The sequence below is a fragment of the Oncorhynchus tshawytscha genome, linkage group LG07 (genome assembly GCF_018296145.1).
Source record: "Oncorhynchus tshawytscha isolate Ot180627B linkage group LG07, Otsh_v2.0, whole genome shotgun sequence".
Classification (NCBI taxonomy): Eukaryota; Metazoa; Chordata; class Actinopteri; order Salmoniformes; family Salmonidae; genus Oncorhynchus; species Oncorhynchus tshawytscha.
Genome location: NC_056435.1, coordinates 76,772,978 through 76,787,265, shown reverse-complemented (window position 1 = coordinate 76,787,265; position 14,288 = coordinate 76,772,978). Strand labels below are relative to the sequence as shown.

The window sequence follows — 14,288 nt, the reverse complement described above, 5'->3', positions numbered from 1 at the left end:
TGTATTCAGCATTTTGTAAGGTCTACTACACCTGTTGTATTCAGCATTTCACTGTAAGGTCTACTACACCTGTTGTAGTCAGCATTTCACTGTGAGGTCTACTACACCTGTTGTACTCAGCATTTCACTGTGAGGTCTACTACACCTGTTGTATTCAGCATTTCACTGTAAGGTCTACTACAACTGTTGTATTCAGCATTTCACTGTAAGGTCTGCTACAACTGTTGTATTCAGCATTTCACTGTAAGGTCTACTACACCTGTTGTAGTCAGCATTTCACTGTGATGTCTACTACACCTGTTGTATTCAGCATTTCACTGTGAGGTCTACTACACCTGTTGTAGTCAGCATTTCACTGTAAGGTCTACTACACCTGTTGTAGTCAGCATTTCACTGTAAGGTCTACTACACCTGTTGTAGTCAGCATTTCACTGTGGTCTACTACACCTGTTGTATTCAGCATTTCACTGTGAGGTCTACTACACCTGTTGTATTCAGCATTTCACTGTGAGGTCTACTACACCTGTTGTATTCAGCATTTCACTGTAAGGTCTACTACACCTGTTGTATTCAGCATTTCACTGTAAGGTCTACTACACCTGTTGTATTCAGCAGTTCACTGTAAGGTCTACTACACCTGTTGTATTCAGCAGTTCACTGTGAGGTCTACTGCACCTGTTGTAGTCAGCATTTCACTGTAAGGTCTACTACACCTGTTGTATTCAGCATTTCACTGTAAGGTCTACTACACCTGTTGTATTCAGCATTTCACTGTGAGGTCTACTACACCTGTTGTATTCAGCATTTCACTGTAAGGTCTACTACACCTGTTGTATTCAGCATTTCACTGTAACGTCTACTACACCTGTTGTATTCGGCGCATGTGACTAAGAAGATTTGATTCGGTTCACCACCCTATTCACGAAAATAAATTGCTCCTACATACACCAAGTCCGTAGATGGTATGTATTTTATCAAATCAGAACTGGAATTTTTATTCAAAGCAAAGATTGTAACAGTATAGTATATATTTATAGAATAAATCATAGCTAGTTTGATGATTCTGTGACAAAAGGTGAATTAGTTATTGATTTTTACATTTGTAAATGGCTTTTTGGCGAATGTCTGTTGAATGTCTGAATGTGTGACTATAAAACCAACCTCGGGAAACTCTAGCAGTGTACCTTCACCATTCTAGATAATAGTTTATACACTTCTTCCAACTCACTGTGGAGGTCAAAATCATTCAAAATCTATTCATTTTAAATGTTTAATTACTTCTACTTGCAATCATCATTCACCTGATAATACCAGACGTTACTTATTTTTTTTGCTAACATAAATGGGGGTCCCTGGCTCGGGGTCCCTGTGCATGAAGTTTGAAAACCCCTGCATTAATTTACTACAACGACCTTATGCCCAATCATCATTACCCAAACAATGGATAGAAGAATGTATGAACATTGGTTCTAAAAAAAAAAAAAAAGCAACAGGGATTAAATTCAATAATCTAACAGATGGACACTGAGCAAGATATGGCCGAAGCCTCTTTCATGTTTCCTCGGAAAGTATATTTGCTTCATCAACTGAGACTGGATTTGGCGCGCGCCAGGGTTCCTTCTGTCATTACGCAAAGCGGTATTTCCAAATCCACACCATTTCTAAATGTGAAACTGTTTTAACAAATACTCTGTGAAACTATCCATACAAATCCTCAATAAGGATTGGATGGGGGTATAGACTCGCTATATTCAAACCGACCCGACAGCGGATTATGACGGAGTTTCCATCTGGGGTTTATTCACCCACAGCCTTGTGAGAAAATAACACGGTTAGGCGCTACACTTTCCCATGTCTAACACCGCGACTGTCTTGTTGTGTAGCCTACATGCAGAAATATTCTCTAGATACAAACTTTAACCCAACGTGGTAGAATGGTCCTTACCACCAATTACATTATTTCCCCGCCTAAATCAGCATACAACTATACAGTGCTATGACTGGAAAGGAAGAACTTACTTCTCTTGTATGACATTCTCCTTGATGGCCCCATACGTAAGCGCCCGGAGGCCGTTGCACTGTTGGAGGCGGCAGGTGGCCCGGTTCCCTTTGCGTTGGTCTTTCAAACAGGCGTTCTCAGAACATAAATCCGTTACTTGCTGTTCCAAGTCCTCGATACGAACCCTCTGCATCTCCAGCAGCTCCTGTTGGGTGTCTATGATCTTGTTGAGTTCCGTCAGGTACTCCGTCGCCTTGCTGGGGTTCTCCGTTACTGGGTTCGGCTGCTCCATCTCACCGTAGCGCTGCTTCTCTCCTCACGCGTCAAATGGTAGATCGAGCGCTGTCACACTCATGTTCAGTGTAAGGTTAGCCCGTCGCTCCGCCATTGTTTGTTACCGGGTGACTGGAGAAGTTGAGTGATTGTCGGTTGTAGCGATACGTCGTCGTAGTACACCAGCTCTGCGCTACGAGATCTATCTACCGATTACCGCTACCGCTCTGAGGACAGAAAGCCATTTAACCCTTTGCGGGATGTGACGAGCAGTCCCCACGTTTACAATGTAGCAACGTCCTCCTCCCTGTATCAATCTCTGACATCGGCTACATAACGGATTGGAGTGTTGAAAAAGCTCGAACTGTGTGGTCTATTTCCTCTCATTTGTTTTCTAACATGAGCTGAGGACATTCTTCCACAGGTGATTTGCCCAAATGCCAACCCTGAAGCAGGCTGTACCAGTTAATTAATGAACAAGTAAACCACATGTGATATTCACGTGCATCTATGACCAATATAATTGAGCACATTCATATTCAGCCACATGGTAGAAGCTTATGTGCCCATTCCATCTTTAAAAGGTAGGCCTATAGTAAATCAACACTTTCATTTATTCAAACAGCATACACCCATCATGACCATAGAAGGGAACAGGCCACACCCATACTGACCAGAGAAGGGAACAGGCCACACTCTACTGACCAGAGAAGGGAACAGGCCACGCCCTACTGACCAGAGAAGGGAACAGGCCACGCCCTACTGACCAGAGAAGGGAACAGGCCACACTCTACTGACCAGAGAAGGGAACAGGCCACACTCTACTGACCAGAGAAGGGAACAGGCCACACTCTACTGACCAGAGAAGGGAACAGGCCACACTCTACTGACCAGAGAAGGGAACAGGCCACGCCCTACTGACCAGAGAAGGGAACAGGCCACGCCCTACTGACCAGAGAAGGGAACAGGCCACATCCATACTGACCAGAGAAGGAAACAGGCCACATCCATACTGACCAGAGAAGGGAACAGGCCACGCCCTACTGACCAGAGAAGGGAACAGGCCACACCCTACTGACCAGTGAAGGGAACAGGCCACACTCTACTGACCAGAGAAGGGAACAGGCCACATCCATACTGATCAGAGAAGGAAACAGGCCACGCCCTACTGACCAGAGAAGGGAACAGGCCACACTCTACTGACCAGAGAAGGGAACAGGCCACATCCATACTGACCAGAGAAGGAAACAGGCCGCATCCATACTGACCAGAGAAGGGAACAGGCCACGCCCTACTGACCAGAGAAGGGAACAGGCCACATCCATACTGACCAGAGAAGGGAACAGGCCACGCCCTACTGACCAGAGAAGGGAACAGGCCACATCCATACTGACCAGAGAAGGAAACAGGCCACACCCTACTGACCAGAGAAGGGAACAGATGATGCATCCTGCTCTGGGTTGTATTCTTCACCGTCCTCTTCTTCATCTGTAGATGATGCATTGTGCTCTGGGTTGTATTCTTCACCGTCCTCTTCTTCATCTGAAGATGATGCATCGTGCTCTGGGTTGCATTCTTCACCGTCCTCTTCTTCATCTAAAGATGATGCATCGTGCTCTGGGTTGTATTCTTCACCGTCCTCTTCTTCATCTGAAGATGATGCATCTTGGCTCTGGGTTGTATTCTTCCCCATCTTCTTCTTCATCTGAAGATGATGCATCGTGCTCTGGGTTGTATTCTTCACCGTCCTCTTCTTCATCTGAAGATGATGCATCGTGCTCTGGGTTGTATTCTTCTTCATCTGAAGATGATGCATCGTGCTCTGGGTTGTATTCTTCCCCATCTGAAGATGATGCATCATGCTCTGGGTTGTATTCTTCACCGTCCTCTTCTTCATCTGAAGATGATGCATCGTGGCTCTGGGTTGTATTCTTCCCCATCTTCTTCTTCAGATACCTCCTCCTCTTCTAAACCATTGTTCTCTTGTTCTTCCTGGACATCTGATAAAATCAGATCTACGACTTGTTGGGCACTGAAGCGTGCCCTCATGGCTTCAGCAAAGAGGTAACTGGGGGACTGTCATCTGCAGCATCTTTATAGCCTCTGACTGCATTCAAGAAATACTTTCAAGAAAGGTTTATTTTGTCTGAAATTGTTTTAATTTTGTCTGTGAACTTGAGTAATGTGTGGGGGGGAGATGCTGTACATGCACAAGAACATTTTAGTTTTGTCTGAGATCAATCAATAGCACAAATAATCTCAGTTTCACATTGTGTGTGTGTTTGTGTTTTTTTTTGTGGTGTGTAAATCATTTTATAATTGCCGGGTCTAGAATGACCCTAAAATAATCTTTGTACCATGGTGGTGTACAGCTTTCATGGAAATATGAACAAAGGTGTTGTTTCACTTTTTCTAATGTTGTGGTAACTCTAGGAAAAGTAATCAAATTTCAAGTTGAAAACATATCATTTAGGGGGTTTTCTCTGCTGTTAAACATAGCGGCGGATCATTTTAGACCCTTAAGACAACACAAGGGTTAAATTAAATGTTTGTTTGACCCTCCAGGGTCATTATCAGAGAGGAAGAGTTGCAATTTCTAGATCTATAAACCTCTGGAGCCATGCAGATGGTCTTGTTTGTTTGGCTGGGAGGAGGGTGGAGCCATGCAGCTGGCCTAGTGTGTTTGGCTGGGAGGAGGGTGGAGCCATGCAGCTGGCCTAGTGTGAATGGCTGGGAGGAGGGTGCCATGCAGCTGGCCTAGTGTGATTGGCTGGCCATGCAGCTGGCCTAGTGATTGGCTGGGAGGAGGGTGGAGCCATGCAGCTGGCCTAGTTTGTTTGGCTGGGAGGAGGGTGGAGCTGGCCATTGGCTGGGAGGAGGGTGGAGCCATGCAGCTGGCCTAGTGGCCTGCAGCTGGCCTAGTGGGATTGGCTGGGAGGAGGGTGGAGCCATGCAGCTGGCCTAGTGTGATTGGCTGGGAGGAGGGTGGAGCCATGCAGCTGGCCTAGTGTGATTGGCTGGGAGGAGGGTGGAGCCATGCAGCTGGCCTAGTGTGATTGGCTGGGAGGAGGGTGGAGCCATGCAGCTGGCCTAGTGTGATTGGCTGGGAGGAGGGTGGAGCCATGCAGCTGGCCTAGTGTGTTTGGCTGGGAGGAGGGTGGAGGGGTAGAAGGTAGAACATCTCCTGATTAATTACCACAGATACCAGATCACTCTCTGTTGTCACTGGAAGCATGGTATTTGCATATTGATAGATCATGCTTTTCAATCTGCACACTGCACACTAGCCCAGGGAGCAATAGCTCCAACCTGGGACTGGATTTCATTACATTTTGACAATGTCACAGGTTTGAGGCTATGGGAGCCAAAGGGTCTGTTGACTCCTCACGGTAGCCCACCCACTGGGCACAGACTGGTTGAATCAACATTGTTTCAACATCATTTTTCAATGTATTGTGACTTGTTTTGAGGGTGAAATTTAAACCATAGGATTATGTCATCATGGTGACCAATTTTCAACATAGACAAACCTTGTATAAAGTATGTTGAATTTGTACCTTTGAAATAATGTCAGATGTTCAACGTTACATCCAGTGTTAACAAATTAACAATAGTCTGGGCAGCACCTCCTACTGGAGAGCTGATCTACCTACAGCTATTGATGTGTTCTGTCATCCAGGGTTTTAGCCAAGCCAGGATTTCAGATTTGTCACTGAATGCTACCAATGTTCTATCATGAGAATGATTATGATGATTCATTATTGAGATAAATATATTCAGTGTTGCTATAGAAGCCATTCAGAAAGAAAGGTTTATAACAGAGTAAATGAAATGGAACCATAATTCAACCTAGCTAATTTCCGATTTATACGAAATTGTTTGACTACAGAAGTAGCAAAACTGTACTTCAAATCTATGATACTCCCCCACTTAACATACTGCTTGACTAGTTGGGCCCAAGCTTGCTGTACAACATTAAAACCTATTCAGTCTGTCTACAAACAGGCTCTCAAAGTGCTTGATAGGAAGCCCAATAGCCATCATCACTGTTACATCCTCAGAAAGCATGAGCTCCTGAGTTGGGAAAATCTTGTGCAATACACCGACGCATGTCTTGTATTCAAGATCCTAAATGGCCTGGCTCCCCCTCCACTCAGTAGTTTTGTTAAACAGAAAATCCAAACATATGGCAGCAGATCCAGAAGGTCTTCCATGAGAAGTGACTGTATAGTTCCCTTAAGGAAAAGCACCTTTAGTAAATCCTCTTTCTCTGTGAGAGCTTCCCATGTCTGGAATACACTGCCATCAGACACACAACTGCACCACCTATCACACTTTCACAAGATGTATGAAGACATGGCTAAAGGTCAATCAGATTTGTGAACATGGATTTGTGATGTTGTCTGTTGTCATAATGGAAACCCTGAATTTTGTCTTGCTGCTTTTTGCTGTGTCTTGCTTGCCTATGTTGCTCTTTCTGTATGCTACGTCTTGCTTGTCTATGTTGCTCTGTCTGTAGCTTGCTTGTCCTATGGTGTGGAAATACTTTGTTGATTTTATGTTGCTCTGTCTGACGTCTTGCTTGTCCTATGTTTTGTCTCTTGTCTTGCTTGTTCTTTTGCTCTTCTATCCTATGTTGCTCTGTCTGTATGCTACGTCTTGCTTGCTTGTCCTATGTTGCTCTGTCTGTATGCTACGTCTTGCTTGTCCTATGTTGCTCTGTCTTGTCTTGCTTGTTCTATGTTGCTCTGTCTGTATGCTACGTCTTGCTTGTCCTATGTTGCTCTGTCTGTATGCTATGTCTTGCTTGTCCTATGTTGCTCTGTCTGTATGCTATGTCTTGCTTGTCCTATGTTGCTCTGTCTGTATGCTACGTCTTGCTTGTCCTATGTTGCTCTGTCTGTATGTTCCATTTGTTTGTCCTATGTTGCTATGTCTGTATGCTACGTCTTGCTTGTCCTATGTTAATCTGTCTGTATGCTATGTCTTGCATGTCCTATGTTGCTCTGCATGGTCTCACTGCTCAATGATTGTCTATATTGTAATTGTTTTTAATAACCTGCCCAGGGACTGCGGTTGAAAATTAGCTGGCTGGCTAAAACCGGCACTTTTACTGAAACGTTGATTAATGTGCACTGTCCCTGTAAAAATAAAATAAACTCAAACTGCACCGCCCACAACTGCAGGGTTCTCCAGAGGGTTGCGCGGTCACAGTGGGCAAGCTACCTGCCATCCAGGACACCTACAGCACCCGATGTTACAGGAAGGCCAAAACGATCATCAAAAACTTCAACCACCCGAGCCATGGCCTGTTCACCCCGCTATCATCCAGAAGGCGAGGTCAGTACAGGTGCATCAAAGCTGGGACCGAGAGACTGAAAAACACCTTCTATCTCAAGGCCATCAGACTGTTAAACAGTAGCCAGGTACCACCCGGTTACTCAACCCTGCACCTTAGAGGCTGCTGCCCAATATACATAGACATGGAATCACTGGGAACTTTAACAATGCCTAAATAATGTTGACAAACTGATTTACTCATCTCAAATGTAAACCCAGCAAAAACATCCCTTTTTCAGGACCCTGTCTTTCAAAGATCATTTGTAAAAATCCAAATAACTTCACAGATCTTTATTGTAAAGGGTTTAAACACTGTTTCCCATGCTTGTTCAATGAACCATAAACAATTAATGAACATGCACCTGTGGAACGGTCGTTAAGACACTAACAGCTTACAGATGGTAGGCAATTAAGGTCACAGTTATGAAAACTTAGGACACTAAAGAGGCCTTTCTACTGACTCTGAAAAACACCAAAAGAAAGATGCCCAGGGTCCCTGCTCATCTGTGTGAACATGCCTTAGGCATGCTAAAAGGAGGCATGAGGAATGCAGATGTGGCCAGGGGAAAAAATTGCAATGTCCGTACTGTGAGACGCCTAAGACAGCGCTACAGAGAGACAGGATGGACAGCTGATCATCCTCACAGTGGCAGACCACGTGTAACAACACCTGCACAGGATTGGTAAATCTGAACATCACACCTGAAGGACAGGTACACTTTGGAAACAACAACTGCCTGAGATACACCAGGAATGCACAATCCCTCCATCAGTGCTCAGACTGTCCACAATAGGCTGAGAGAGGCTGGACTGAGGGCTTGTAGGCCTGTTGTAAGACAACAACGTCTCCTATGGGCACAAACCCACCGTCGCTGGACCAGACAGGACTGGCAAAAAGTACTCTTCACTGACGAGTTGCGGTTTTGTTTCACCAGGGGTGATTGTCGGATTCACGTTTATCGTCGAAGGAATGAGCGTTACACCGAGGCCTGTACTCTGGAGCAGGATTGATTTGGAGGTGGAGGTCTGGTCATCGTCATGGTCTGGGGCGGTGTGTCACAGCATCATTGGACTGAGCTTGTTGTCATTGCAGGCAATCTCAACACTGTGCATTACAGGGAAGACATCCTCCTCCCTCATGTGGTACCCTTCCTGCAGGCTCATCCTGACATGACCCTCCAGCATGACAATGCCACCAGCCATACTGCTCCTTCTGTACTTGATTTCATGCAAGACAGGAATGTAAGTGTTCTGCCATGGCCACCGAAGAGCCCAGATCTCAATCCCATTGAGCACGTCTGGGACCTGTTGGATTAGAGGGTGAGGGCTAAGGCCATTCCCCCCAGAAATGTTAGGGAACTTGCATGTGCCTTGGTGGAAGACTGGGGTAACATCTCACAGCAAGAACTGGCAAATCTGGTGCAGGCCATGAGGAGGATATGCACTGCAGTACGTAATGCAGCTGGTGGCCACACCAGATACTGACTGTTGCATTTGATTTTTAATTGATTTTATTTGTTTGTACTTTTAGATGGTTGAAAGTGACACATTGGGAATTCAACAAACTTCTGGCTGTCTTTTTCAGTGGGTGAATAAAGGTTGAAATCTCATTGATCAAATCGCAACCAAATATTACCCAAATGTTCATGTTGAAATGAGGTGGCTTGCCCAGTGGACATTGTAAATAAGGAGCATGAAAACGAATGCACACATTCCTTACATTTTATATAGTCTCCATGCACCACTATTATAAAAAAAAGTTAAAGAAAATGTAAATGTTAGATACTGAAAATAAAAAAGTGTAATCACAACCAATGCGCAGCGAAAGTAGACTACGGTAAAATGACGTAGTAGTCGAATGTTGTGAGTGCGTATTCGACGTGCGCATGGAAGGAAGCGCTGTGGGCTGCATACCATATATGACTAACAGAATGATATCGGACAACCACAATCTAACGTTGCATTTGTGAAGATATCAAAGCATTCGAATAAAATATTTTAGCGTCAACTAATAGACCAAAGAGCGGTTATGATGTGTAACAGGTGAGTCAAGCTGATTTCACAGTTGCGTTGCAGAGCCAATGACGACTCATTTTCTCGCTGTCACAACATTCTTCTAAATTGGTTCCAAAAGTTGTTATAATTATGTTGAATAACAATGACCACTGATACAGTCAGGGATTGGAAAACGAGACGAGAGAAATATTTCCTTATTATGCCATTTCGTCTTTGGAAATTATGTTGCGCATGTGCAACTGGTGGGGGAATGTGGTTCTTGTAGTTTTTCTCTTTCCGGCCTGTATTGTACTTCAGACTGTATCACGGTCACTTAGGCCTACAGCACATTTCTGAAATCTTTCGTTGTTTCTGACTAACCTAGTTCTGTTTGAAAAGACTCGTTTAGCTGTTACCATTCATTTAATAATATGGGCACTGAAACCGTGTAATAAATCAAACCATTTAAATAACAAATTCATGAAGTTCAATAACACAATACGTTATTTTCTAGTGAAAATAAAATCAGTATGAACCTCTTTCTGATTGATGCATAGTATTACAATACACATGTTCCTAACCACTACCCACTGGGCACAAACCTGTTGAATCAACATTGTTTGTAAATGTAACTTGGAATCTGTTGTTTTGAGGGTGACATTTTAAAGACGGGATCATGTTATAATTGTAACCAATTTTCAACATAGACAAACCTTGTATAAAATATGTTGAATTTGTACCTTTGAAACTACGTCAGGTCTATAACATTATATCCAGTATCAGAAAGAAAAAAAACGACAGTCTGGGCAGCACTTCCTGTCTACAGCTGTTAATGTGGTCTCCCATCCAGGGTTTTAACCACTTCCTGTCTACAGCTGTTCATGTGGTCTCCCATCCAGGGTTTTAACCACTTCCTGTCTACAGCTGTTCATGTGGTCTCCCATCCAGGGTTTTAACCACTTCCTGTCTACAGCTGTTCATGTGGTCTCCCATCCAGGGTTTTAACCAATCCCAGTTTAGCCTTGATACTGTATTTATCACTGACTGCTACCAACGTGCTCTGGTGAGAATGATAACTACATATATTTACTATTGCTATCAGTCATTCCAAAGGATAGGTTTACCAGAGTAAATGAAATGTGACCATACTTTATAAGTCATATCCTCAATGATGCTATTTAGGCCTATACAGCATTAGGGAAGTCATCAACAAGTATTGTTTCAATTTAACCCAGGGTTCAACTGAACATACATAATATATATAGGCCCAGGGGGTTTCTAGCTTATACATGTAGGCCACGTACCATCTGTGCCACTGACTTAGTCTGGTTTTAATTCCAATTAATAAGTGATATGTTGGATTCACGTCTCCATCTCAACATAAATTCAAAGTTACAGAATGTAATCGAATCAAACTTTAAATGTACTTGAAATAGATTTTTATTTTATTTAGTCATATTCTTTTACATACAATTTTGGTTGAGATGGAGATGTGAATCCAACATATAAATGTTTAATTTGTAGACAAACTGGAATTAAACTCCTTTAAATGTTGATATTTGGTTGCGCTGACAACCAAACACAATTCAAAAATACTTTTTCAACACCGTAAAGAGCCTAGTAACTTGTCGACAACTTAACAAATTATATTTTCGATTAAAGTTTCCAACTAAACTAAAAGTTGTCCAGCCTGTTGTCCAGATCTCTGGCAGTCTCTATGGAGGTGCCACGGGGTTCAATTCTCGGGCCAACTCTTTTCTCTGTGTACATCAATGATGTCGCTCTTGCTGCTGGTGATTCTCTGATCCACCTCTACGCTGATGAAACCAATCTGTATACTTCTGGCCCTTCTTTGGACACTGGGAGGAGGTGATGGCCCTCGGAGTGTGGGGTCAGGAAATAACCTCACACTCAACGTCAACAAAACTAAGGAGATGATTGTGGACTTCAGGAAACAGCAGAGGGAGCACCCCCCTATCCACATCGATGGGACAGTAGTGGAGAGGGTAGTGAGTTTTAAGTTCCTCGGCGTACACATCACAGACAATCTGAATTGGTCCACCCACACAGACAGCATCGTGAAGAAGGTGCAGCAGCGCCTCTTCAACCTCAGGAGGCTGAAGAAATTTGGCTTCTCACCCAAAGCATTCACAAACTTCTACAGATGCACAATCAAGAGCATCCTGGCGTGCTGTATCACCGCCTGGTACGGCAACTGCTCCACCCACAACCGTAAGGCTCTCCAGAGGGTAGTGAGGTCTGCACAACACATCAACGGGGGCAAACTACCTGCCCTCCAGGACACCTACACCACCCGATGTCACAGGAAGGCCATAAAGATCATAAAACAACAACCACCTGAGCCACTGCCTGTTCACCCCCCTATCATCCAGAAGGCGAGGTCAGTACAGGTGCATCAAAACAGCAACCGAGAGACTGAAAAACAGCTTCTATCTCAAGGCCATCAGACTGTTAAACAGCCACCACTAACATTGAGTGGCTGCTGCCAACACACTGACTCTACTCCAGCCACTTCAATAATGGGAATTGATGGGAAATTATGTAAAATGTATCACTAGCCACTTTAAACTATGCTACTTAATATAATGTTACATACCCTACATTACTTATCTCATATGTATATGTATATACTGTACTCTATACCATCTATTTCATCTTTATGTAATACATGTATCAGTAGCCACTTTAAACTATGCCACTTTGTTTACATACCCTACATTACTCATCTCATATGTATATACTGTACTCTATACCATCTACTGTATCTTGCCTATGCCGTTCTGTACCATCATTCATTCATATATCTTTATGTACATATTCTTTATCCCCTTACACTTGTGTGTATAAGGTAGTAGTTTTGGAATTGTTAGGTTAGATTACTCGTTGGTTATTACTGCATTGTCGGAACTAGAAGCACAAGCATTTTGCTACACTCGCATTAGCATCTGCTAACCATGTGTATGTGACAAATACATTTGATTTATTAACTAACCTCCAGACGAGCCTCAATGCCATACAACTCTCCTTCTGTGGCCTCCAACTGCTCTTAAATGCAAGGAAAACTAAATGCATGCTCTTCAACCGATCGCTGCCCGCACCTGCCCGCCCGTTCAGCATCACTACTCTGGACGGTTCTGACTTAGAATATGTAGACAACTATAAATAACTAGGTGTCTGGCTAGACTTTAAACTCTCCTTACAAACTCACATCAAGCATCTCCAATCCAAAATGAAATCTAGAATAGGCTTCCTATTTCACAGCAAAGCATTCTTCACTCATGCTGCTAAACATATCCTCGTAAAACTGACCATCCTACTGATCCTTGACTTCGGCAATGTCATTTACAAAATAGCCTCAAACACTCTACTCAGCAAACTGGATGTAGTCTATCACAGTGCCATCCGTTTTGTCACCAAAGCCCCATATGGCCCTCGCTTCATACTCGTCGCCAAATCCACTGGCTACAGGTTACCTACAAGTTTCTGCTAGGTAAAGCACCACCTTATCTCAGCTCACTGGTCACCATAGCAGCACCCACCCGTAGCACGTGCTCCAGCAGGTATATTTCACTGGTCATCCCCAAAGCCAATTCCTCCTTTGCTCGACTTTCCTTCCAGTTCTCTGCTGCCAATGACTGGAACGAACTGCAAAATCACTGAAGCTGGAGACTCATATCTCCCTCACCAACTTTAATCACCAGCAGTCAGAGCAGCTCACAGATCACTGCACCTGTACAAAGCCCGTCTGTAAATAGCCCATCCAACTACCTCATCCCCATACTGTTTTTATTTTATATTTAATATTTTTGCTCCTTTCCACCCCAGTATCTCTACTTGCACATTCATTTTCTGCACATCTATCACTCCAGTGTTTGATTGCTAAATTTTGCCACCATGGCCTATTTACTACCTTACCTGTTTTGGATGCTGCGAATTTTCGCAGCTTTTTGTTAAAAATCGTGCAAAATTTCAACGTCCTGCTACTCATGGCAGGAATATAGTATATGCATATGATTAGTATGTGTGGATAGAAAACACTCTGAAGTCTCTAAAACTGGTTAAATCATGTCTGTGGCTTTAACAGAACGTGTTTAGGAGTAAAAATCCAGAGGAAAACTGTTCACAAAAAAAAAAAAAAAAAATATCCATCTGCCAGTCTATGTATTGTCTACTGCAAGGGAAAATGGATAGAGACCCGTTTACAATGCCTACAGCTTCCGCACGATGTCGTCAGTACTGGCATTTCATTGGTAGTTTATCCTTGGTGTGATGACGAATAGGCGCTTCCTGTCTTGGGGTCCACCGAAGGAAGTTATGAAAGGGAAAATATGGACGATGATTTCAAGACTTGCTGCTATCGAATACAGATCGCCCCGTGATCAATTTTATCGATTATTAACGTTTATTAATACCTAAAGTTGGTTTACAAAAGTAGTTTGAAGTGTTTTGTAAAAGTTTATAGGCAACTTTTTGTAATTTTAAACAATGACGTTGCGTTTTGGAAAGGTGCTTTTTCCTGGATTTGACGGATTTAATCGGGAAAAAGACCCAATTGTGATGTTTATGGGACATATAGGAGTGCCAACAAAGAAGCTCGTCAAAGGTAATTAATGTTTTATATTTTATTTCTGTGTTTTGTGTAGCGCCGGCTACGCTAATT

General features: G+C 43.4%; 1 protein-coding gene across 2 annotated transcripts in view; it reads left to right on the top strand.

Moving 5' to 3' along the window:
• The first annotated feature begins 9,478 nt into the window (after positions 1-9,478).
• Positions 9,479-14,288, top strand: part of hdac11 (histone deacetylase 11) — a 48,294-nt gene continuing 43,484 nt past the window's right edge. For both annotated transcript variants that reach the window (XM_042324980.1, XM_042324979.1), the window contains exon 1: positions 9,479-9,655. In XM_042324980.1, coding sequence (XP_042180914.1) covers positions 9,642-9,655 — 14 coding nt within the window. In that variant the 5' untranslated portion in view covers positions 9,479-9,641. The remainder of the gene's footprint in view (positions 9,656-14,288) is intronic.